The sequence below is a fragment of the Tinamus guttatus genome, unplaced genomic scaffold (genome assembly GCF_059628265.1).
Source record: "Tinamus guttatus ecotype Peru unplaced genomic scaffold, ASM5962826v1 Tinamus_guttatus_pri_ptg000004l, whole genome shotgun sequence".
In the NCBI taxonomy this organism is placed as follows: Eukaryota; Metazoa; Chordata; class Aves; order Tinamiformes; family Tinamidae; genus Tinamus; species Tinamus guttatus.
In genome coordinates, this window is record NW_028288538.1 from 9547797 (window position 1) to 9573795 (window position 25999).

A 25999-nucleotide genomic window follows, 5' to 3' on the forward strand; every position below is an offset into this window, starting at 1 on the left:
ACCAGTTCATTGTGTCAGGAACAGCTTTTAAATTAGTGACCTTCTCCTGTGCTTTTTCTCTTCTCATAGACCTTCCTTTGAAACTTGAAAATTCAGTTTCTTTCTTTCACCAAAAAAGATAATTTTTCCCAGTTTGGCTGAACGTTGCTGCTGCAGTCGTCACAGATGCATCTTCTGCCTTCTGCCTGGGCAGGGAGATGAAGACATTGCCATGAATTCTCTCCTTCAGTGTAGTGAAGCCGTGGTTGATCCTGCTTTGGGGCAGGGGATGGGCTCAATTACCTGTCAGAGCCGTTTCCGAGCCCCATTTTTTATGATTCTCTGAAATAATAACAATGCCAGTTGTCTCCTTTTTTTTTTTTTAATGCTTTTTGAACAGACTATGCTTCCTTCCTAAATACACCCAACATGATTATTCCCTGAAGAAAGTAATGCCTCTGTTCATAAGAGGTTAGTGGATTTACTGGTTAGGTGAACCTGCAGGCTAAATACTGCTGAAATTTATTGTAAGAGCATCTTACTGTTCATCTGGAGCTGACAGGCGAGGATGAGGAGGGGAGCCGGGGCAGCACAATATCCCCACCTGGAGCCAGCTGCTCCGAGCTGATTCCCCGCAGCTCTAGTGAAACCTCTTCTGCTTTCACAGAGGTTTCCACGTGTCCATGGGAACACAGGACTTCTGAAGCGTTTGACTAACAGAGTAGGGGATTAAAAAAAACTGCCTGGTTTCCAGGCAGTTTCACTAATTGCAGTCTATTATAAATTTAACAGATGAACTGTCAATTTCTTGAAGGTGCCTGATCACCACAACCTTTTCTGGGATGCAGCTCTGGCTGGAGGAAAAATGAATCTCGGAGGTGCTAAGCTAACCTTTTTAGTTTCATTGCTAAATAAGATGTTTCTGCTTTACAGTTTGTGGACTTTATTATTCCTTTATCCCTTGTTTGATATTATTGGACTGTGGTACAAAAATATCTTTGGTGTGTTTTGTGTATATATGTGTGTTTGTGTATGTTTGTATATATACATATACACATGTATATGTGAATAAATGATAATGGTAGAAAGAATGGAAAAAAATACTATTCTTACTGTCTACTCCTAGTGAATAAGGCTTTTACCTTTCAGTAAAAGGGATCATTTTATTGGTTTTACTCTGCAGATATCTAATTTGATATGTGCAGCAGAATTGGAGTATTACTCTTAGCAGTTGAAATTTCAGGGTATTTCAGAACTTCTAAAATAAATTCCGTAACTTGACAAGTTAAAGATTTTAAGGTGGTTCCTGTGTCTGATGTAAGATTTATAAAGAAGGAATTTGTGTAGCACTTCCCTGAAAGCTTTTGGAGAACATCCTCATTATTAGGAGTAGCTTTTCCTTCCTTTTTTGTGACTTAGTTATATCATACAATCCTCATGTTGTCACGAGCCTTTCGAATTGTCAAAACTATACATAAAATCTTTGAATTTTCCTGTAGTTTATATATCTGAAACTGCACTCAGGTTCCCCTTGCTTTCAGGTGGAAGATTTTACATGGGCTGCATTTCTGTTGTGTGACTTGTCAGCAGGAGTGTGTATCTGGGCAGCTCTATTTATACCTCCGCCTATGAGCGAGCCTTGCAAAAATGTTTCCGCTCTGGAAGCTCATCTGTGTGTGGGGGCTGTTCTGGCTGAGATGTCACCTCTCACCCTTTATTATTCTGATTCTCTCTAAAACAGCTTTATGACTACCATCCACCTGATCTGTTTTGATCCATTTGGTAAAACTTTCAGAGGGAGTGTTTTCAGACTCCTTCGGAATCTATTAATTTTGCACGCAGTAAGGTGACGCAAAAACCATGGCAAGGCAAATTGCAGGAAATTGTATGTTTATTTGAAAGTGATTATGTAAAGAGAGAGAACCACTGAAGCTGAACAATCTGTAAGAAAGAAAATAAAAGTATCGGCACAAAAGGTAGACGTCAGTGAGGGGGAAGGAGGCAAATAAGGATCTTTCTCTGGTAAGTTTAATTCACACTTTTTGCTAAATGTAAATGATAGCTTAGGAAAAAACTGCTTGGAGTACATAGTAAATGACGTTGCCAGGATACTTCCTGATCATGTTAATTAAATTGTCCCACAGATTTGGCTTAATTACTGCATAATTTGCATATTGGAAATGATGGTACGCATTGCTACAGAAAGCTCCTATTCTGTTGGCAGAAAGAACATTGTACAGGAATTCATTTCCAAGGGAAAGACTCTCAGGACTCATACCATCATGTGTCTTGAAAAGAAAGCAAAGGTTTTTGGTAATGAACTGACACATACCTCCTTCCTTTCTGTGAGATCACAGTTTGTGCTTCTTCCACTAAGTTCCTTAGGAACATCCTCCCAACAGTCTTGCTCTTGTTGGCTGTTTCTTTGATTAAATGAATCTCTGTTGCTTTGAGGCTGCTGGTACTGCAATAGGTATTAGCTAACTCCTATAAAAACAGAAGAAATTTTATCCTGAAGAGGCCCCCATTTGATACTATTTATGCATTAGTAGTGATGTCCTTCACCACCCTTCCAAGCTAACTCCACTGTTAAATAAGGTATTCCATTCTTCATATGTTTCGAAGGGTTTTTTTCCTCCTCTCTGACATGTTTCGGGTATCCTCTGTGGCAGGCTGAGGCTAAATATGGCTTGTGTCCCTGCTATTTATTTGAGTTGCCACTGAAGTGAAGTTCTGCAGCAGTATTTAACTGTGGGACCCAACAGTACTTTGGAAAAAAAGAAGACAAAGTTTTAAAAATCTTGAATTAACGGAAATTTGTTTCATAAAAGGGAAAAATTCTTCATAAATACAGCAATTTCCAAATTTGGATTGCTAATTGCTCTGAATTATCTGTTGCTAGGATATGTGTTTCCTGTATGACTTCTGTTTTTTTTTAATTTTTTTGATCTGTTTTTAAACAGGTGATCATAAACAGCACAATTACACCTAATATGACCTTTACTAAGACATCGCAGAAATTTGGCCAGTGGGCGGACAGCAGAGCAAACACTGTATTTGGTTTGGGCTTTTCTTCTGAACAACAGCTGACAAAGGTAACTGGGCTCACTTTACTCCTGAAAAGGCTGTCTTGTTTCTTAAGAACTAGGAATTGTACTTAACTCATCTGATAAGAATCTCTTCTAAACCGACTATTTCTGCAAGTCCTTTTCATTTCAGTTAGTGTAGGCTATTTGTGATAGTTATTTACTGTCCGCTTATTTAGAAGCAGGCAGTACTGCAAACTTTATGGTCAAAACTATATATCAAATCTCATCACTAATGATGGTTACAGTGAAGTGATCTTGATTGTATCTTGTCCAGATTGGCTGAAAACATTTGTGTTTTCAGATGCTTCCAGAAAAAAAAAATCTGAGTTTAGAAGCATTTTTCACTATTCCCTGGTCTGTATGTTAATTTCAGATGAAAGTGGTACTAAAAGCAATGTAAAGTGAATCCCTGATATACCGGAAACTGTCAGAAGACTACCTGGACACCTCTAGCTACAGTTCTGTGCAGTATCTGTGTTTGGTAGTAATTGCTATTGAATAGACTTCGGCCGTCACAGAGGATTGTGTTATTGTGGATTACACAAGGCTTTTAACTTAGAGCCCTGTGTGGCAGCATGGGGTTAATGTGAACAGAACCCTTAATTTCCAGTATTCAAGTATTAAGGTGGTGTCTTCTCTCAAGAATCAGGAAAGTTCAAGGAACTTGGGCCTGCCTTTTTGAGATTAGAAGAGCATTGCTGTCGCAGCTTCAGAAAGGAGTATTTTTATGAGTTGCTGTTGATGATGGCTAAACCAACTAGTGAGTATTCAGCCCCCAAAGCCTTTTTTCCCCTTGATTTTGTAGCTTGCTGTCTTCCTCAGCTGTGTCAATACAACTGTCTATAGGACCAGTCTCACAGTAGCATTGATAAATTGATCTGGGTTAAAATACGAGTACTACTTTGGCATTTCGGTTCAGTAACTTCATTTGCAGCACAGACCCAAAGCTGTTTTGTCACTGAACTGAGCAGATGATGGTGACTCATGACAGGGAAGCTGGAAAGAGGAGTCAGGTTTGCTGTCAGAGCCAGCATCCCTTCGAACTACACCCCAATATGCTCTTGCTGTTCATGCAACTCTTCCCTTTTGGCAGGGACTTGCTATGGTCTGGAGTCTAGAGCTACCCTGTGTAATGAATAACCAGCAGTTCAAAATGCATTTGCTGTTCTTAGAGGAGTAGTCTTGCCAAATGCTCATCAAGCAGTTGAGCTGTTTGTTCATGCTGTAAAAAGCATTGATCATCTAACACATCGTTGACACTTAAAGCATGGCTATTTGGCAGCAGGTTTTATCAGTTAACTAAACATTGTGTCCTTGGACATGGTACATGATCCCTTGTGTCTCTCTCGTCTTGAATGCTTTGATTGAAAGGAAACAGGGGAACAAGAAGATTCTTGTAGTGTCTAAAATAACAAAGGCAAATTACTGCAATTTAAAGGAAGACCTTTCTGTCAGTTGAATTACATGTTGTATTAACTTACATTTTCCAGAAAACTGCCTTTTTGAAAGTATTTCTTAATGCAAAGCATATTTCACTTTTCTTGTAGAAATACTTTTGGACTTGGAATGCCCATAGAGGTGCCGTGGCAGTAATCTAGTGACCTGAGATGTTAAGGTTACCCAAAGAAACACGTGTAAAATTGCTATTTTAAAAATGTGATGGTAATGATTTATGATACTTAATGTGTGTTATGGTATTTAAACTCAATCAAATGCAGAAGACTGCTCATTTCACACGTGCACATTCTTCACTCCCACGAGACAGAGGTGTTTATAACAAATAAGTAAGTAATGTGCCTGTATGCTAGGATTAAAATGGACCTGGGGGAATATAGTTTGTTTTAAGTAACAGATAAGCATGCTACAATCTAACATTTGGACCTGGAATTAAAGAATTAGCACCTTAGAACAGTATTTTTTAATCTTGGATCACAGAAATCATTCCTCTTCAGTATGAGAGGTAACTGCAGATACAAAGTGAGTAAATGTGCAGTGCAGAGCCATGTGGCACTGGGTCGAGCACAGGCCAGCCAGCCAGGTTTGGAGCACCTTGCCTCCTACTTGGAGAGATTTTACCATCGTCTCCAAAACTGTCCAAACATATACTTAAAATAAACTTAATGCTGAAAGCCCTGCAGCAGCTCTTGCATCTACATGTAGCTAGGGTGGTGCCAATTCTTCACCAGCTGTTTCACTCTCCAGACCTGTTTGTAGATGTGTTTGCGCTGCACTATCTGCTAAATGTAGTTGGAGCCTTCTGCCTCATTCAGCCTTCTTACCTATGGGTGCCAGAACTTTCAGAGTCAGCAGAGAGCCAATTTCTGGTCCAAATGATAATGAGAAATGTGGTTTAAGAGGCGCTTTTGAGAAAATGGATCGAGATAATAATTAAAAAAAAATCTAACAGTTGTCTCTCTAGAAAATGTTAGAAAACCTGGGTTATTAATACTATTCAAAGGGATGGGACAAAGATATTGCTTATCATTCATGCTTCTCAGTTAATTATTGAACCATTAGTACAAAAGATCAGGGATGATGAAGAGATAACAGAAGTATGAGCGTACTGGGAATAGCAAAATCAAGTTTCATTTTATGCTGGCATCATTATGCTTTTATAAAAGATATAAATAAGACCTTGCCAGCTTTACTGGGAATAATTGAAGCTTTTAATCAGGAATCAAGAGGACAGACTAAAACTCTTCTAAACCGGAGATCAATAGCCTTGACTTAAAAAAAAAAAAAAAATCTGAAAAATGTTCCTGGAAAACAGTATAATAATGAGACATAAGAAGAGGTTAGCACACCTAAAAACCTGTGCATTTATAAGAATATTGGTTGTCCTAATAAAAGATATTATCTCTTTCTAATACTTTGCTTCTCTTGAGATATTTAGACATTAATCCATACCTATAGGGACAGGAAGTTCAAATTAAACACGAGCCATTAATGAAAACGGCATGCAGTGACCTAGTAACCTAATTACCATTCACATTTATTGGGAATGCCCTAGTGCTTAAAATTGTTATCCATATCAGGGTCCTTTTTCCATCTCCCAGGACTTGCTGTCCCCTCCTTCCTTCTTTCCTTCCCACCCCATGTCAGAAAGGTCACCAGACATTATTGCTACAGGCAAATCAAAACTGAGTTCCTGATGTGTCTGGGCTGATGCTGCAAAAGTAGCAATGTGTTTTGTACAGGAAGCCATTAACTAAAATTTCTGCTGTCATTCAGGGTGCTTTGACACAGCCACAGCAATCAGGAGCAGCAGGTAGGCGAGGGCACCGGGATCTTGTTTTATACACGTGAGAAGCTCAGGAAATGTCGCTTCCTGCCGCTTTCTCGATTTCTTTAAGCCGGCTTTGCAGATTATAAAGCAACTGCATCCAACATAGGGGAGGTACTGGGCCCGTAATTGAGATTTATATGTGTGTGTGCTGCATGTGCACTACCTGCCCAGAACTAAACATAGGTGCCACGGCCCGTCCATCTGAGGGGCTTTGCCGTCAGCAGCGCCGTTACGTTAGCACAAATTAGTAGCACTTTTTGGGGTCAATAGTGTTGTCCCCCCAGCCTGCCTGAGACCGAGGGGACCCTGCAGCAGCCACGTGTGGGCCGAGAGCCAGGGGACTGCAGCGCTCACAAGCTGTGGCTGTTGTGTTGCCTGGCCGTGGCTTCCTGCAAGGGAGAGGACCATCAAGTATTTATGAGCCTGCTTTCGGTGGGAGCAGCTGCTCATGTGTCTGACGCTGGCACGATTTGTCAGCAGGAGAAATAAATGTAATGCCAGATCAGGGGCTTAAAACTTGCACACAGAAAATAATTCTTAACGTATAAAATGTATAAATGCATAAATTCTTAATGTATAAAATGTTAAGAATGTCTGTTAAATATATCTATTTCTCTGGGTGACAAGCTGTCTCCAGATTTGAACAGCCTTTACATAATTTGTGCAATATACAGTAACATCTTTGAGTCCCCACTAAATTTCACTGGCTAAGATTCATCATCAAATGCAGTGTTCATGTACTGCAGCATCCTTAGACTGAAAGACCCTCACAAGCCTTGGGAGCAACACATTTTTCCATATTGCAGATTGGTCTCAGAGCTTCCCAAGGCATTGGAAAATTGCACTATATAGTCTATATGTACTATAGGGCTCATGTGGCAGTAGTGTTAGTCTGCTAATTTGGGCAGCTTTGTCTGCCCAAGGATGAGGAGGAAAGGGAAGATAAAAGGAGCAAAGATAATAAGGAGGAAGAACATGATGATGATTTGGTTGGTTTCAGATATTTACACACATTCGCAGCCCTTGAAACCACATTTAACATGTTTTCCTTTACTAAATGAAGACTACTTCACTTTCCAAAGGGGAATTTCCCATTTAGAAAGCACTCACTGCTCTTGTAATGGTTTGATAGCTCAAAGCCAACTCTTAGATCTTGGAGATGGTACCTGATTTTTTTCAGTGTTATTTATTTGTCATTTGCTTGTCTCCAGGGCATAATACAGTCAGTTAGGGGCAATAAAGTGTCTCTCTGCTTTCTGCCAGTTGGACACTGTGGCTCTGCCATGTCCATCACCTGCGGCAGTAGGATCTCGGTGCCATCAGAAGTGTCTTGTCTGTTGCTGCAGCAATTAGCAGGGTGATGCTATGAGGTTTAGGCCGTCACCATCGTGATTCTGCACTCTGAAAAACAATCAAGTGAAAGGCCTTAATTTCTTAACAAGCCAAGTGAACGTCTGTAGCTTTCAGAAATAGTAAAATCTGGCAGGTAATAATTAGCCAAGAATAATACAGAAGAAACACCACAACTCTGTATGGACTGACTGTTTCCGAATGTATGGAGTAAACAACAGACAGAGACAGTCTTTCATTGCAGTTTCTTTTACAGGAGTCTTTACGTTTGTAGCCACAGTAGGAGTTAATTTTGTCTCTTAAAGATGAATATCTGTCTCTAAGTTGGTGAAAAAATCACTTGCTGGTACTTATTGCTAAATGCAAATGTATTGGCAAACTGTGGGCATGAATAAAATCTGTTGTGAAATGAGATCATTATCAGTTTTGTGTTAAAGATAACCTTTGTCTAGTTGTGTCCCATTTTTATGATGGAAATGTCCCTTTTTTTCTGAACTCACTTTTCAGAGCAATTCTGTGTGTTTTATGAAGAGAGTTGAAAAAAATCAAGTTTGATAGATGACTTCCAATTCTTTTGTCTTTTCATATTTCATATAGCACATGAGGAACCCTCATAATTATTTCATGCTTGCCCATAAAGATTTATTGCAACAGAATGACTCAAAATAGCCCTTTAGCCATTTGCAGAAAATCCAAGTATAAAACTTGCTGCTGACACAGTATTTTAGAAATAATCAGTTTATTATAGATGTTTTGTTACAGCAGAAGTTATATTTTGCATAGAAGTTGAGTTAAATCACTCAAAGCCAAAAGGTAATGAAGTTGTTCCTAATGATCTTTATGTTGCTACAAAGATAATCACATCACTTGTGTGCTGACTCCACATCCCGATAGATAGCAAATACTTTGCATATGCAATTTCAGCTGTTGTGTAGAAAGCAGCTGGATTTGAGAGCTCCATCCTCATTCGTAAGCGTTATCACAGACTGGAGTCCACAGCTCTCCACAAGGAACACTTGAAATTTCACTTGGCTTTGCAAATGTGTGCATGTGCCATGGGGAATTTAAGAATGATATATAGGTATTTGTTAGTGACCTGTTCTGTGTGTTTATAAAGAATATAGGTACCTCCCCATCCACATGCAAATTTATCATAGAACAGTGGGAGAATATTAGTTTTATCAGTCTTTATAGTCATAGTATTTTACTGAGAGTAAGCATGCTGAATTTTAGCTATAAATGTAAAAGTTAGGAAATAAGATTAGCAAGTGGATAATAATTCTTCCTATTCCTTAACTATGAAGTGTGATTTCTCCTTCTCACCCCACCCTGATCCTTCTCCTGCTCCTATTTACAAATTGTTATAAGCAATCTGAATTATCGGAGTATATAATGGAAATCCTTTTTATTCAGATAGCGTGCAGTGAAAGAGATCTCTTTAGGAACTTCTAATGTTTCTTTCCTTTGTAGTAGTTGAGTTTCAAATGCAAGTAAGACTAAGCTACTTTGGCAGAAAGAAAAAATCACCCGTTTTTATACTGGACACTTCTTTGGGATTTTTTTTTTCTGACTTTTCTTTCATCTTTGCAGTCCTCCTTTTAAAACTTTGTGGTGCCAGCCCTGCAACACGTAGGGCCTTGGACAACACTGGCATTTCAGAAGTGACAGACTGGCTTGGGAGCAGATGCCCTGCAGCAACTCGTAAAAATGGCATAATTAGTTTTCATCTTTACTTTCCCCCGCCTACCCCAATTAGACGGAACCCTGTTACAGGAAGCATTCAAGCCTTCTCTCTTCCTGAAGTCTTATGCCTTTATTTTTGCCAGTGATAAGAAAATCAGACTAAAAAGTGACAGATTTACATATGGGCCCTTGGCCAGTTCAGACTTAGCTTTCTCTTCTCAGCAATATCTTGCTTGGAGTCCTGCAGGTATCTCGTGAACCCATTTGCATGCTTTAATTAAATTTTTTCTTAAGAAAGGAAACCATTTATTTTTTCTTTTTTCTTTTTTTTTTTTTCTTTTTTTTTTTTTTTTAAATCTAAACCTAATCACGTAGAACTATGGAGATGCTATCCTTCTAGGAGCAATACTGCCATTCTTTTTGGAGGCAGCCACCCTGAATTTAAGGCAAAATTAATGAAACAAAATACTTGTATTTCTGTATCTCTACATCTATATGTACTATATAGAGATAATAATCTGAGTAGAATTAATAGGTCACATACCATTTTAATAAAATATCATTCATGTGTTTTGTAGTTTGCGGAAAAATTTCAAGAAGTAAAAGAAGCAGCCAAACTAGCAAGAGACAGATCTCAAGAGAAAATTGAAACCTCAAGCAATCATTCACAGGTTTGTAATTTATCTTAATACCTGTGTGCATGTCGGATAAATTAGTTAAAGCAAAATTTTATAATGAACTGTACCAGCTTCTGGCAGCAAACTTAAACTATGTAAGATGAAGATTGCCAAAGGTAATTGTCAACTCTTGGGCATTAACATTGTCAGAAGAATAATTTTCACCCATCCATGCCCTTTGCCTTCATTTCAACATTTTTTCTCCAGTTACTGAGCTGCTGTAACTTTTATAAGAACAGGCAAGGCTACATATACTTTTGTAGGAGTTCATTGTGCAAATATGTGGACTTATTTTGTCGTCATAGTGTAGTTCCTTGTCAAAATGTGATGAACTGAAAGCTGTGATGTAGAAACAGAGATGGTACTTAAGTGAATGGCTGGGAGAAGCTTATTTTGTCTATTTGTATAATATGCCTTTCTAGACAGCACACCTTACTACAGCAAAGTGTCTTCAAGTCCGATGAGAACTGTTCTTGTTATAAACTGAGGAAACTGAGTGTTGTCACAGCCCCTCTATAACCATTTTACTGTGATTTCATAAGTACTGCATTAGCTAAGAACAAAACCTTTAAGAATGAACCCTTGTTTATTGGGAGCTCTTGGCTTGTGCTAATATTTGGAGGAAAATCAAATAGATTTTGTTCAGAAAAAAGGTAGTTGCATGATCAGAAAAATACAATTAAAAGTTGCTGAATGCTTAGCCTTGCGGTTATGCTCAATTTGGTTCAGAGCAATACAGACTGTTCTGAGGGTGACAGGGGGGCTTCAAGAAGGCTCATGCTAACTTACATGTTGTGTGGCAGGAATCTGGGCGAGAAACACCATCTTCCACACGTGCATCCAGTGTGAATGGGACAGATGACGAGAAGGCATCACATGGTGGTCCTGCTGATGCACATCTGAAGTCCGAGAATGATAAGTTAAAAATTGCTCTAGCCCAAAGGTGAAGTTTCTTTAATAGCTAAATTGCATTGAAATAGTTTGCTGTAATTACCTGATGGCTAATAATATTAACAGAGATTATTCAAATGTAATTGTGTAAATTTAAAATGATGCAGCAGAATGAATGAATGAACAGATTTTAGTAAGTGCCTCCTGGTATCCAGTTGGGAGATATCTACCAATTATTTTTTTCCTGATTTAATCCATGGTGAGATAAGATCTCTTTTACTCCAGTGACTCCAGCTCATGCAGCCTCTTTCATATGGGAAGGCGTAACGTTTAGTCCAGTGGGGAGCAGTTGGTTTTAATAACCTTGAAACCAATCTTCTCTTCCTTTTTTTGCTTGCTAGATTTACTTCTTCTATGAAAAGAGATTAGGTTATTTAATTACAAAAGAGAATAAACACAACTGTTAAAAGTCAAAGTGAAACAGATATTTTATTGTAGTTGTAAGTCTATGGGGGGATATTTGTAAAGCTGAAGACAATGTCCCTTGAAGTTGTGTTTTGTGCTATTTGCTTTGATAAGTTATTTGAAAATGCTGAGAAGAGTAATTGTAGTGAAAATAGAGCAATTGGAATGTGTGAAGTCATTACATTAAAATGCCATAGTTCTCTTTCTGGGATCTTAGGTGCCTTGTGTGCCTCTTGTGTGTGAATATATCTGTGAATTGAAAAAAGATACATTAAGTTACTCGTAAAGCTAATTAAAATTAAGGCAGCAGCAGCAGCACTATGCAGTGAGCAATTTTAAGATTGTATATGTTTTATTTGAAGTGCATCGTCGCTCTTCACAGAAATTTCAATTGCATAACCCATTTCAAACAATTTGCTCTTTCTTACTGCTGCAGACACCTCCACAGACAAGTAGCAAGTGGTTTATAAGCAGTTTCAAAGCCTGCTATTCACTCTCTAATCTCTTTGTCTATCCTGTAGCTTGAAGATTTGTGGAATTAGTTAATCAATTATTTTCCATTGCTTAACACTTTCGTAGTTTAAGACTGAACATAAAAAGAAAAAAAAATAGAAAAAAATATATACATCTGAGTGCAGATTATTGGGACATGACTACACACTAGGCCACCTGTAGTCTAGGTAAGGAATAACAGAATGTAGGGTTAAAGGTTAAGACACCTAACAGCTTTCTGTTGTTCTCAGTTCATCCAATGTAAAGAAGTGGGAGACAGAGCTGCAGACGCTAAGGGAGAGCAATGCCAGGCTGACCTCGGCACTCCAGGAGTCTGCAGCCAGCATCGAGCACTGGAAGAAGCAGTTCTTGGCATGCAAGGAGGAAAACGAGGAACTCAGGAACAAGGTAGCCCCAACGTGCTGGCTGTAGTCACACGAATGCCACAGGGCCCTCCTGCCTGGGGCCTGTTCTCCTCTTAGTAAGCACTAAAATGTAAAAGCACAGTGATTTTGGGATGGTAGTCAAAAATAGCACCAATGCTGCAATGCAACCACAAAGTTCCAATTTTCATGATTTTTTTTTAATGTAGATACGAGTGTATATAGTTAAAAGAATGTGCCTGTAGTGAGAGTGTTAAATGAATTTGGAAAAACTGTCCCCAGAGCACTTTGAACGTTCTCATCTGAAGCAGAGGATACCCACAGGAAAGGCATCTCTTCTGAGTTAGTTACTCCTTCCATTATTCTTTCTCTTGGATTTCTGCTGTTTTATCTTTTTTTTTCTGTGTTAGGAGACTTTGTCTTTGAAAGGCAAGTGGACAAGGTGAGTTGTTTCCTTGTGCTCCCAGCATGCAGGGAAGTTCAAAGGGGGACCTGTGCTGCTGTATCACGTGAAGCTCCCGGCCTCTGGTCTGAGAGACTTGTCTGTGTGTAGGGGCTACTGACAAGGGTGATAAGTCAGAAGGGCTTTAAAGGAAAGATTACTCTTGCATACTCTTTTCAAAGATCATTTAAATATTGTCGGTTTGTGAATGAGCAGAAGAAATGGTTACAGCGTGGTTACTCATATAAAATAAAGCCGGGAACCACTCAGTGTTAGAAGTAAATCCCACAAGTACACAGAAGAGTGAGAACATGAGTTATGCTTTTAACTGTGCAAGTGCAAATCAAAGGGCAGGGCTGAGAAACCAGTCAGTCCTCCAGCTCTCACACAGGGAGCGTTGCATCCTGAAATCTGGAAAAAGTCATTAGAAAAAGGCTTCCCCCTACCCTTGCTGAGCGTATTTCTCAGTAGTGTAATACTAAGAATGAGCGTGGGCCACAAGAGAGAAGAGCCAAGAAGTACAAATTCAGATTTGCAAAGCCACAGTTCAGAGCATTCAGTGGTACTGCCACTAAAATAATACAGTGCTGTCTATCAAAGCTGGTACCACCCCTCAGTGGCAGCACCAACAGTGGAACCTGGTTCCCATGAGCACAGCCAGTAGTGATAATCCCACTCTCATCCTAAATTTCTCTGAAGAAGATAGATCCTTTCCCTGATGATCTATATATTATAGAGATCAATTTGCCTGTTGTCTGATTCTGGTGTTTTGGGGTTTTTTTGTTTGTTTAGTGCTCGTTTTGCTTTCAAAGACAGGAAGGGATTTCATGCCTTCTTTATGTCTGTAAGCTGCAAATGAGTGTTTCAGTGCTGGAAGTGATCCAGCTTGTCTGTCAGCACTCAAATGCCAAATGGAACAACCTTTCCTTAAGCAGATGTCTCTTGTCTATTTGCATGTATTTCAGGTATGATGATAATTCAGAGATCAAATCAGAGCTGTATTCCAGGTTAATGTAGATCACTGCCTAACTGATACTACTTTGACATTAACAAATTAATAATATTAGTTGTTAGATGACCTCGCTTCTGAATCCACTCTGTTTCCTGGATAGGAGAGAAATGTATAGACAAGAACTGTATAAGACAATAGCGTGACTTGCTGTGTTGTTTTTTTGCTTTTCTGTATTGTTACAGAGAAGTTGTTCTTACTGACTTTACCTGATGAGATATGTCACGTCTCGAGACTGTGGCCTAGGGATAAGGAGGTTGTCAGAGCACGGCCTTACTATAAGTGCCTGCAAGGGGTTACTGTGACAGTGACTTGCCAGACTTGGGCTGTTTGGGGCCATGCAGTAACTCAGTCTGTATTTTCTTATGCAGAGAATTGTTTGAGCCTTTTCGCCAAGAAGGTTCCCTATTAGGTGCTTGCAATGCACCATTTCAGCACTATGGGAAGCTCCTTCTCCTTTATTAAGTAGGTTAGATTTTTTGTATATTGCTGTACCTTCAGATGAATGAAGTTATAATCCCAAAGCAACAAGAAACCAAGAGTTAAAATACATACTGTAATGACCTGGCGTGCTGGCCTGTGTGAAGTGCACCTCCTGGGAGCTAAGTCCGGAGATGGCGGGATGAGGTATGGGATGAGCAAACCAGTTCTCTGGGTGAGAGAGCAAAGCAGCCTATGTTACTCCAAACTGGTTCTTCTAGCAAAGTTTTGATGTTTTGTCCCTCTTTAGCTAAAATAACAAGCAAACCCTGAGGAGGCAAAGCTAGGAATGCTGTAGGGATTTTCCTCCTCTCATTAAGAAAATCCATCCATTATAATCTTGTATCAGTTTCATAGAAATAAAGTGAAAATTTTATCCCCAGCCTCCGTTTGCTATTCATTTTAGCACCTTGGTGTTTTGCACATTTTCAAGTAATTACATGAGATACTGGGTGAGAGGTAGTAAACATAGTCCCTGGGCTTCCTAGTGGGTGTGTAAATTGATTCTCTTTAAGTAAAGAAGTGATAATCTTCATGCGCTGAACTGAGTGATACAATCTAGGAAACTGACCCTTAACAAATTAAAATTGTCCTTGCTTTCCTGTGCTCAGTGGAACAGTTCCTCTGGTGTGGTCTACCCCAGGTTCCCTGAAAATGGTAATTTTCAACTGGTGTCTGACATTTCTTTAAGATTGAAGAACTGGAAGAACAGTGCAATGAAATAAATAAAGAGAAGGAAAGAAATGCACAGCTGAGCAGACGTCTCCAGGAACTGGAAACTGAACTTCAAGACAAAGAACTGGTAAGTGAAATAAATACAGTAGGGGCATACATTTCCAAGTCTGGGTTGATCTATCTGCCTTTAATTTGTGTATAGTTTTATGGAATGGCTCACCGAGGGAGAGAAAGACCAGTGCCTCAGGCATTGCCCTTTTCCAGATCATCTGTGTGAAATTCTTTAGGTGTATTTTGCTGGTGTTGTTCATGTCTCGATTTCATGTCGTGCTGTGTGACCACACATTTTTATTTTAGCAGGGTTTAGCAAACATGATAGTTTTATTTACCTAACACCTTCCTCCTAATAGAGTGACTGAAGTAGTTAAGTTGCCCAAAGCCAGACACACACATCCTAAGAACAGAATTTTGTCTGTCCTCTATTCCTTAGCCTTCAGGAGCAAGAGGACTTGTCTTTAAAAAGGCATCATTTACAAAATAACTTGGTGTCTGTAAAGCAATGCCTTGTCTTTTTCCAGATGTTTCACAGTCTTCAGCTTTGCCACCTTACTGCTCTCCCTCTGCTCTCAGTAATGCCAAGAATGAGAAAGTCACATTCATTTACAGTACCTCAGGTTGTCATTTTTGACAGATGGGATTTTCATTTTTTCCAAGGAGAATGATGTTGATGGCTTGAAGTCCCTGAACAATGGGGAAAATAATGGAATACTTGCACTTTCCCCCACCCCGCCCTCATTTCAGTGACCAAATGCTCTATGCTGGCTGAAGAGCAAAAGCTGACAGCAGGTGCAGTAAAGTTTGCTTGGTGCCATTACAGCATCTCAGCTGGTGCTCTTAAAAGCAGTGCTATTAAGGGGTTTTAAGATGGCACAAGGAAATAGTTTAGGGAGATGGATTTTGATGCAGTATTATAAATATAATATGGTTTTCAGCACCATATTTCAAAGGAAAATGTCATGCTTTCTTCCCAGCCTCTGTAGTAATAGCATGTATAATAACGCCTATTTTCTGTTAGCATTTTTCTTGAGATTCACATTTTTATGCTTGCCAAATGAACTGGAAAATTGATTGACTTGTGAATCTTACAGGCCTAACTTCCACTTGCTCTCACAATATCCTAACTTGTTTTCCAACTGCATACTTACATTAGTAAGTTCTTGATTAGGTCTCAGCAACCCCTAAGTAAACTTTCCATGGTTTGCAATTCAAACCAGCATGGGGCCTGCTCATTGAATGTTGCCATGTGTGAAGAAAGGCTGATATCCTGTCTGTGTAGGAAACAATGAGATAAAAGTTTTAAAATATGGGAGTCAGGACAAAACTATCTAGGAAAAACAACATGAATCACAGAACCAAGGACAGTAAAGTAAAATATATATTTACGTTTTGAGATGTGTGCATGTATATAAGCATGGGAGCTCGTATCTCAAAATAATGAGCAAGTCACCTTTTTACCTCCTTTAATAGCTGGGTCATTGCCTGGACAATAGTTGCTCTGTATCAATTAAACATGCTCTGCAGAGCAGTTCACAAAAAATGTGAAAAAAAAAATCTCTCTTAAATTAATGAAGACAAATGCTGAAAAACTAAAAGGAAAGAGCAGAGACCGTTAGAATTGTCTAGGAATTACAGAATTTCTCAAAAAAGAAAACATTATTGATGCAGTGGTGCTTTGTTGCTTCTTCAGAAGGAGTAAAGAAGTGCACACTTCAGAGTATACTTGATTCTTGTGAAATTTGAGAAAGACTGGACTGCTAAATATTGGTCTACTTAGAGCAAAAGGATCTGGAAGATCTGAGGACAAAAATATTTATTGTCTGGTTATGTAGAAGAGCTTGAATTATATATTCTATTACACTCCTACTGTGCTATAAGTTCACTTGTTAGGGAAGGAGTTGTATTTTCATAGTCAGAAAATCTGCCTTTCAATACAGAATAATTTTGCTGCCCTGTACAGGTCAGAGAGATTTAACCTTGTTTATTCATGAGAATGCGGGTGACCTGGGTAACTCCTCAAGGAGGATCTTACACTGTCATCAAGGGACAGAATTTCTCTTGGACATGGAAAGATTAATTTCAGATTCTCTGGCAATACATCTTTGTGTTATACCAGCCATTTTAGAGTCTCTCCATACCATCCTTATTGGTGGCGTTTGTTTGCAGTGTTAACACCTTCAGTGTTTTTAAGTTTCCATCAGAAACATGGTCTGCTAGGAAATGGTGTTGCTCTTTTTGTGAACTCCTTTCAGCTCATTCCTCTGAATTTTGATGGCGATGCCAGAGCTGAATGCAGATCTGGGGAGGTGATGTTCAGGGCTGTACAGTAGAGAGGCTATTTCTGCTGAGCTCTGTAATGGTGCTTCTATATATTCAGCTCCTAATCCCATGGGTCTTTTTTCCTGCTGTGTACCACTGCAAATTGATGTCTCATTTGCTCTTTGCTACCATCTATAAATTGCTAGTAGCATTACAACACTTAAGATTTCTCTCTTATTAAATATATCTATTTGCACAGGTATGTTTTAGGTTAAGAGTTCATCAATATAATTAATGGCATTCATATTAGAGATTTGTCTTTTTTGAAAGAACCTAGTAAAAATACAGTGCAAAAACAGACTATTATAATATAAAACAGCATGTATTTTGGAATGCTGACATACTGTTTTGATTATTTTAAGTACAAATACTGTGGAGGATAAAATAAGATGTACAAAGTCGTTTCATATTCTCAAATTTTCATTATGTTTTAAATTGAAATGTACTGTGTTTTTTTTCTTTCCTTTTTTTTTTTTCCAAAGGAACTGGAGGAGCTCCGAAAGCAGGGTGAAATTATACCACAGCTCATGTCAGAATGTGAATCTGTGTCTCAAAAATTACAGGTACAGTTTATCAAACAAATGATTCTAAAAATAGTTGATACGTTTATTTTCTATCTCCTAACTATATACTTCTCTGTTCAGACTTCAGGGTTTGAAGGCAAAAGAGCTCCAGTTTGTTAGAATAGGAAATGCTAATTATATGCAACATGTGCTGTGCCCTCCCCAGCACACCCCAGTAGAGAAGTAACTGAATAGCTCTACTTCTTTACCTTACTGTTCATAAAAATAGGCTTGCATGGGACCATGTAGCCTCTACCCGCTGACTGATTCCAGGATATTCTGTACCGGGTCCTTCTAGTGCTGTGGGCTGAGGTAGTGGCACCTGCATGGCCACTCCGCACGCTGGAGCTGGCAGCCCCTCTCTGCGTGGCCCTCACCAGCTCTTTGCTGCCTCCTTCATGGGCCTCTCATTCCTTTTCAGCAAAATCCTGCTTAGTGCAGCTTGGTTTTCACCTGTGGCTCCTCAGCTTGGACATGGCACATCCGTCTGACAGCCCTGCCCAGCTTGGGGCTGATATTGCGACTTCTCAGATCAATAGCCTGTTAAATGCAGTAAATTAATAAGTGAAGGGAGTAAATTATTAACAGTGCATATGAGTTTGGCTTGATTCAGCATGGTAAAATGTTATCTGTATTTTTTGGTGAGAATACACGTGTGCTTGCGCTCTCATGAAACGGAGAAAAATAGGCAGAAAAGGTGAGAAGAGGAGAATATAATAGAGCAAACTGCAGCAAGGAAGACTACATTGCTGACCTGTACTTTGACTGAATGCTTATACAAAGAGACAAACACACACAAAAAAATCCAAAAGTACCAAATAAAGTGGTGTTATTTCTCAGGCAATGTTTTGTTAAGTTTGTCTTTCAAGGCTAAATCACCATAGATAATTTTGTGTATAATTGGTGGCATGGTGTCTAATTCTTTAACTGCAGCAATGACAAAATATATGCACACTGCATGATTTAAATCCAGCTGAATTTTAAGATATCAACCAAATGACAAAAACTTATGCAAAGCATCTTTTCCAGTTAATCAGTGCCTTTCCTGTGCTACTCAGACTTAAAAGAAGGAAGAAAAAAAAAAAGAAAGCCCACACATGTCAGTCACTTTCAGAGGTGCTTGTATTAATCAGATTGCAGAAGTCAAAGCAAACTTTTACAATCTGGCTGCCATTTGTTGCTTTACTCTATTAAATGTTATTCATCAGTCTCCTATATGATTCATGTTACTGTCTTTTTTGTCTTAAAGGCTGCTGAGAAAAAGAACAAAGATCTTGAAGAGAAAGTCGTAACACTAAGGACGGAAGTTGAAGAGAGCAAACATAGGCAGACCAACCTTAAAACTGAATTAAAGAATTTTTTAGATGTATTAGATGGGAAAATAGATGAATTACATGATTTCCGACAAGGACTGTCTAAACTTGGGGTTGACAACTAGATGGCAATAGATTTTTTGTAATCTAGAGTCTGGATGTTTTATGTTTTCTTGATCCCAAACATGTGTTTTACAAAATATAATTAGAATGTTCCACTTGTTGCATTGTTTTTGTACATATAGGCTGAAAACTTGCTTTGGATTTTGGGGTTTTGTTTGTTTGTTTATTTTACAAACCAATTGTGCTGCTCACTGAATTCTGTTGAGAATAGAAATTTTCTGTATTGCTGCTCTGGCTGCGTGGGGTTGTGAACTGGTAGAGGGTTCTGTCTCAGGAATCTGGAACTAGATCTACCTTAAAATGAATATGCAGTTAGTTGTTGCAGGGAAATTTATATCTTTATTAAGGGCTGTTGCAACCATAGAAACAGAAAAAAAGTCTTTTTCTAGTCTGGACTACCAGCACTCCTAGAAACATACACTTTTATTCCTTAGTGGAGCAGAGAGAAGATGAGATGGAGCTCCTGCAGTTTGTAAATCGGCCTTGTAAAATGTGCCTGTGATGAGCTGCAGTCAAGTGAAACACTTCACACAGATGCCAGTATCCTTAGGGACCACGACTGTCAGGCCCGATTCACAGAAAAAAAAAAAATCTAGTGGATTTCATATAACTTCTGATACTGGCGGTATGTGCTTGCCTGTGCTTATACAGCACAAATTAATGTGTTGGAATTAATTTTATCTCTTATACTTCAAGTCAGTAATGCCTCTTACCCATTGGTGATGACAGCTTCTCCTGCTTAACTAGATTATCTTTCTTTGGCCCACAGTTTTGAACCCTTATTGTTTAGTTGGTACATATATCTCTGAAAAAATGCACACCTCATTCTTGGGACCAGATTTTTTTTTTTTTTTTTTAAGATAGGTTACTATTTTGTACACAGGGCACATGCACCTCTGTGTAACTTGATCACTGTAATTTCACTGCCATTGTAGTGACTTGGGAGACGCCGATCTGAAATCATTACAAAGCTGCTTTAAAGGATGTTGCTCAGAGCAGGTCTCTGCTGAGGAGACTTGTATGGAAATGACTGCATGATATCAAAATCTTTTCCCATGATTGCTACATTCCCACCTTGTGGAATAGTAGGATGAGAATTAGCAAATTAAACTCACAGGGAGAAAACCCCAAAGGCAGAAATGCTGTTGTGTTCTATACCTGATTATTCAGCAGCTCTAAATATGTTCTGAATGATGCAAGGTCATATTTTGGATTCCAGTGAGAAGAAAGCTTGATCCGTTACAGGCAATGATGTGAAAAGGAACAGGGAGAAGAATTCAGCCCAAGTTTTGCTTTTATCTCTAAGACTGCCTTCAATTTCTTTCTTTTCTTTCTTTGTAAGCTGGTTTGAGATACTTATTTTCACAGGATCTAAGTTAATTCAGGGAAAAAAATGCTTATATGATATTGTTTGCTTAAATCAGGGAACAGCCTGGTTAAGCACTGAGTTAACGCATTCCAGCAGACAGACATAAAACGGCCATGTCGTGATATTCACGTGTTACTACCTAGGGTTTTGGTTTTCTTTCTTTTCTTTTCTTGGCACCTCTCTATTATAAAAGTGACCTTTAAAAGAGCTGTGGGTTATAGATCAAAAAACTGCATTGAATACTTTTTGCACATGGATATATAATCCACATGCTGGAACTCTGTAGAGATAGGTTTTGTCTGCAATCGTCCCTTGAGTTTTGATTTCAGATGTTACTCTATATTCTCTGTTTAGACTTTTTGTAATTTTGCTTTTTCTCCTCTTAAACCTGTTTTTTTTTTTGACGTTTGGGACCTTTTATGACCATTAAGACCATTTAAATCTCTACAAAAGATTGCTGTAGGCTGTTGAGATTTAAAAATAAAAATAAAAATCAGGTACATAGCATGTAGGCGTGTGAAAATTAGATTTTGCCAGTGTGGAATATTTAACAGTTGCATAATGTTATATCAGACTTCTCAATTTTGAAAATGACGTCAGAAACTGTGTGTGGCTGTGAACAAGTAATCCCCATTTTTAGTATCTTTATTTGATAGCAAGTCAGATAGACACAGTCGTTTAACGGGCAGCCTGCCCTGCTCCTGCTCGGCTCCCATGACGCTCCCATGACTCCCCGGAGGCTGCAGGCCTGTTAAGCGCATCCGCAGGCATCTGGGGATAACGCAGGTACAAGCTGCAAGCAATACTGGCAGTCAGTGCCCTACTCAGCACAGTGTTCTATGGCTTTCACTCTGAGCACTTTGCTCCAATTTCAGTTTCCTTAGGGCTTGTTTCACTAGTTTTAAGATGCAAATATCATTTTAATGTGATTCTAGTTAGGGAGTTGCAGAAGATTCCACAAGCAAATTATTTTGTTGGGGATAATCTTTTTTTTTTTTAAGCACAGGTTAGGCCTCCTGCTCTTCCATGCATTTTTCTCCATCTTCCTGAGTGGGTTGTGGCCACACAGGCCACAGGGTTACCCTACCCCTGAACAAGCCCAAAATGCTGTGTCAGGGCTGCGCTGCCTGGTATGGAAGGACTGGCGGCTGGACCTTGGCTCAGGGAGGCAGGGCCGAGGCAGGCACTGAGGGGAGCAGCCCCTCTGGGACATGGCTGAGGGTGAGCAGCCCCTTTGGGACATCCCCAAGGGCAACAGCCTCTCAGGAAGATCTTAAGGGGGAGCAGCCTCTCTGGGAGCCTCTCAGGGGAGCAGCATCTCCAGGACACGGCACTTCAGTACGGCCGGCTGGGAGCTGCTCACCACCTTCACCCAGAGCCGGCTGGGCTCGGTGTGCCGCATGTCGCTGTTTGGGCTGCCCTGCCTGCATTTTCCCCTTCGACACAAGATGGAGCAGGTTAGTCCAACATTTTCACTGAGCCCCAAAGGGCCCCATTTAGGCACAGTTAAGTTTTGCCTTGTGCCATCACAGGTCAGCATAGGCTTCTCACGGGAAGTGCTTAATGGCAGGATACATCCTACCTCAGCTGCACGGTCTTTTGCTAATAAAACTCCTGTGCTTGGCACCCTTGGTGCACATAGCTGCCATTGGCGCTTCCTGGATCAGGGATCAGCGGTGAGGCCTGGGAATCGCCTCCTTCACTGCTCACAGGTGCAAGATGGCAGACAGGTATCAGCAGCCATCTTCCCTGACAGGCCTGTAAGATGGCGGCTCCATGGACAGCAGTGTGTGCTGCCCCTGCAGCCTGGTGAGAGGGGAGAGCCCAGCTTTCCACAGGGTTTTCCAGGGAGACAGGCCTCTGAGCTGGGGTTAGAGCTGCTGAATAATGTTCAATTTGTAAGTTGTTATTTTTTCCCTTGGTTCGATGGCCAATGTGAGGAATAAAGAGGTTCACTCTGCGTCAGCAAATTTTCCATGACAGAAAAAAATCTCCATTTGATTGTTTTCAAGGGAAAGAAATGATAAATATTTCATTCAGCACTTTTGAAAGTGAATTTAGCTTAATGTTTTGAATAAATTATTTGAAAATGAAAAAGAATGATGTTTCACACATTGACATGAAACTCTCTTAACCTTTTGTCCCCCCACCTCCCCCGGCCTAATCCGTATATACTATATTTGGTTCAAATTCACAAGCAATTTTGTTTGTTCTAAAAATGCATTTTCAGCAAAATCAGTACTTTCTGATGTTTTTATTTCTGGGTCTAATTGGTATCTCCTTAACTAAGCGAGCGCACTAGAAGAGAGCAGCCTTTTCTCTAGTAACTCAATGCCAACTCTCACACCCTGTATCCTATTGTTGAAAATGATATTTTCTCTATTTTCCTTTTTGAAAAAAAAAAACAGCTTTACACTAGCTTTTCTACCCAGAAACGAAATGCTCTTTAGATAATCCATTTTTATAGACAAATGCCTATTTTGTAAACAAAGTAGCGTGATGTTTTTTTCAAAGCTGCTCCATGAACTAGAGACGTGTGAAGGGTTTCCACAGGGCCTCACCGCGCCGCCTATGAGGTACCGCTGCACTCGCATAAAAGTATGAGCCAGCACTGGATGATGTCTGCACGCTCGCGCCGTGTTTGCCTACCCCAACGGCCGCCTCCCACCGCGAGGGAACGTCCTCCCGCATGCCTCTCCATGGGCAGCTCCTCTGTCACCCACGTTTAACCTTTATTTCCTTCTCTCGGGAGGAAATGGCCTCCTTCTCTTCACAACCCCCGCCTGTTACTTTCTTGTCACCTTTGGCTGCTTCATAATCACTGAAGGGAAAATTCCCTATTTTGCTTCATAGTGGTGGGAGTTGGCTGATTCACTGCTTTTCATTAGGCTCTTCCTAGCAGTTACTTCAGCAAAATGCTTGAAAACGTGAGTAGCTGGTAACGAGTACACCATTGTCTTCCAGAGTGCATGGATTAACCAAAATAAAACTGCTGTCAGGGTGAAACACCCTGTTCACCTTAGTGCATGATTGGTGTTGAATCCCAGGGGATGAGGTTTCACTGGGAATTGGAACACTAGCAGCTGATTTTGATGGTCATTTCAGCAGAAGCTTCAGTGAAAAATAGGATCTGTCTGTAATCGCAACTGTGCCAAAAGCCTAGGAAAGCCACTACTAAACTGTCTTTGTCCCCACAAGTTCTTGACTCGCAGAGCTGTCAGCTGTAAATATCAAAGTCTTCAGCATATCAAACCTTGAAAATGTGAGGGGTGACTACTACTGTCCACACACAAAGCTGATGAGTGAAGAAGACCATTACAATACTTAGCAGCAGTACTTTGCTGTTAGAAATACTCATCCAGAACCAGAGAAAGTTGTTACCAACCTCCTTGTATCTTGCAGAAGCAGAGGTCCTGTGAAATGCGGGTTTTTAGCTTTGTGGAGGCAAACACCAGGCTCTGCATCCCTGCTGTTACCAGCAGCAGTTTTGTCTCTCTACTCTTCTTCTGCTGTTGTTGGGAAGTCTTGTCATGGGAATCATACAGAGACAAAGTAACTCCCCACAAGTAACTTTTCTTTCCATGAATTATGTTAAATAAGCAACTCTGCATGAGGCAAAGCAATACTTAGTCACAGGACCCTTGATCCACAAACATCCTCAAAAGGAGAGTCCCAACTAACCCACAGGCTGTCTAGAGGAATTCATGTAGCGTCTCACAGCTTGAGGATCTTGTCAATATTTTACTCATTTTTAGAATACAACTTTGACAGTTATGTGAAATTTGCATGTCTTAAATACGTTCTCTGTGTTTAATAATACGATATCTTAAGTGTAAGGAATGGTAAATGCGATGAATGTGCTTCCCAAAAACTGTTCTCCTGCAGGCTGAGGGACAGAGCTGGTCCTGCAGGCTGAGGGGTTTGCTCTCCCCTTTGGGTTATTCGGGATTGTTTAACCAGTTTGATTTTCGACTATGTTTTGTGTTAGCACTGTTTTTTTTTTTTTTTTTTTTTTTTTTTTAACAGATAGCCTAAACATACAGTCTTCAAATGATGGTGCCTATACCTCCAAATTTTTATATGCACATTTTGAAATGGATTGCTTTTTCCTTTCTAGTCATTTAGTTACCCAGTAATAATGACACATACAAGCAAGGCACTTGAGAAAAATCTATCTGCTGTTTTAGTTTGCTGTTGTTTTTTAACACTAGTCAGCAATAATTATTTTAGCCATATACTAGCTAAAAAGATTGATAATATAAGAATTGCAAATGAAGCTTCTAAGTTTGCAGTACATTGATTTATTTGGCTGTGTGAGAGTTATGCTCAGTTAAAAGAGTATTTTGCAGCATTGAGATATTTTGATTTAATTTTCTAATAGTGATCATACACATAATACTCTATAGAACTCATCATGAATGACAGAGCACATCATTTTTAACATAAATATATCCCTTGTAGTTGAAAATTATGAGAGTGTTTTAGTGTGGTCTGCTATACCAAAATACTTAGATTATTATGAGATTTTAGTACTAAAAATAAACATACACCTTGTTTTTACTGTTTCAAGTAAAGTTTAGTGAATAACTAAAAATTTGTTGATATACAACTGTGGGAAAACACTACAGAGCTCTAAATGTATATTTTTGTTTGGTTTTATTATATTTAGTAAAAGGTTAATTAAAACTGAAGTGTTTACTACAGTTGGATCATTGTAAAAGCATCTCTTACCTCGTCATTCTGTCTGCTGTGAAAAAGTACTTTCCTCTTTTTTTTTCTTTTTTTAATGATCATAGACAGTAAATGTTAACATTTAGACTCCTAGTAGCAGTAAATGCTGGGTTTTATATATATATAAAGACTTGATTTTTTTCTTTATAAACTTATTATATAACTTTGTGATTTTTATCTGATTTTATTGTAACATAAAGTTGTTTTATGTAAAAATATATAGTTTAAGTAAAATCTCTTGTCTATCTGTCATTGATTTCTGAAAATGAACACCCTTTTTCTCATGCAGTCATGACTGAATTTAGGACAGTTCTGGCCTTTAATACTGAGAGCATGGTTTTGATCACCTTGGACGGGGGCCTCACACTGTGAGTGCCTCTGCATCTCCTGGGTTGGGCTGTAGCCACTGACCAAACTGGAAGAGCAATATCCAGCAGTTAGATAACGTGGGATAACATGGGTGCTAATGCTGCTATGCCTAGGGGTGGATGTTTCCCAAGTCAGGGCTTTATTTGCACATACTGTGCATCAAGGAAAGAACTCTCTTCAGAAGAATGCTCTGAGGAAACTGCTCTTCTGCAGGCTTGGGGGAGTCTCAGGAGAGAAAACCCTCAGGTAGTTCT

At 39.4% G+C, this 25999-nt stretch overlaps 1 protein-coding gene across 2 annotated transcripts in view; it reads left to right on the forward strand.

The window, feature by feature from the left end:
* Positions 1-19813, forward strand: part of HOMER2 (homer scaffold protein 2) — a 57814-nt gene extending 38001 nt beyond the window's left edge. For both annotated transcript variants that reach the window (XM_088540153.1, XM_088540145.1), the window contains exons 3-9: positions 2943-3074; positions 9966-10058; positions 10868-11007; positions 12164-12320; positions 14918-15028; positions 17760-17840; positions 19090-19813. In XM_088540153.1, coding sequence (XP_088396279.1) covers positions 2943-3074; positions 9966-10058; positions 10868-11007; positions 12164-12320; positions 14918-15028; positions 17760-17840; positions 19090-19278 — 903 coding nt within the window. In that variant the 3' untranslated portion in view covers positions 19279-19813. The remainder of the gene's footprint in view (positions 1-2942; positions 3075-9965; positions 10059-10867; positions 11008-12163; positions 12321-14917; positions 15029-17759; positions 17841-19089) is intronic.
* The last annotated feature ends 6186 nt before the right edge of the window (positions 19814-25999 follow it).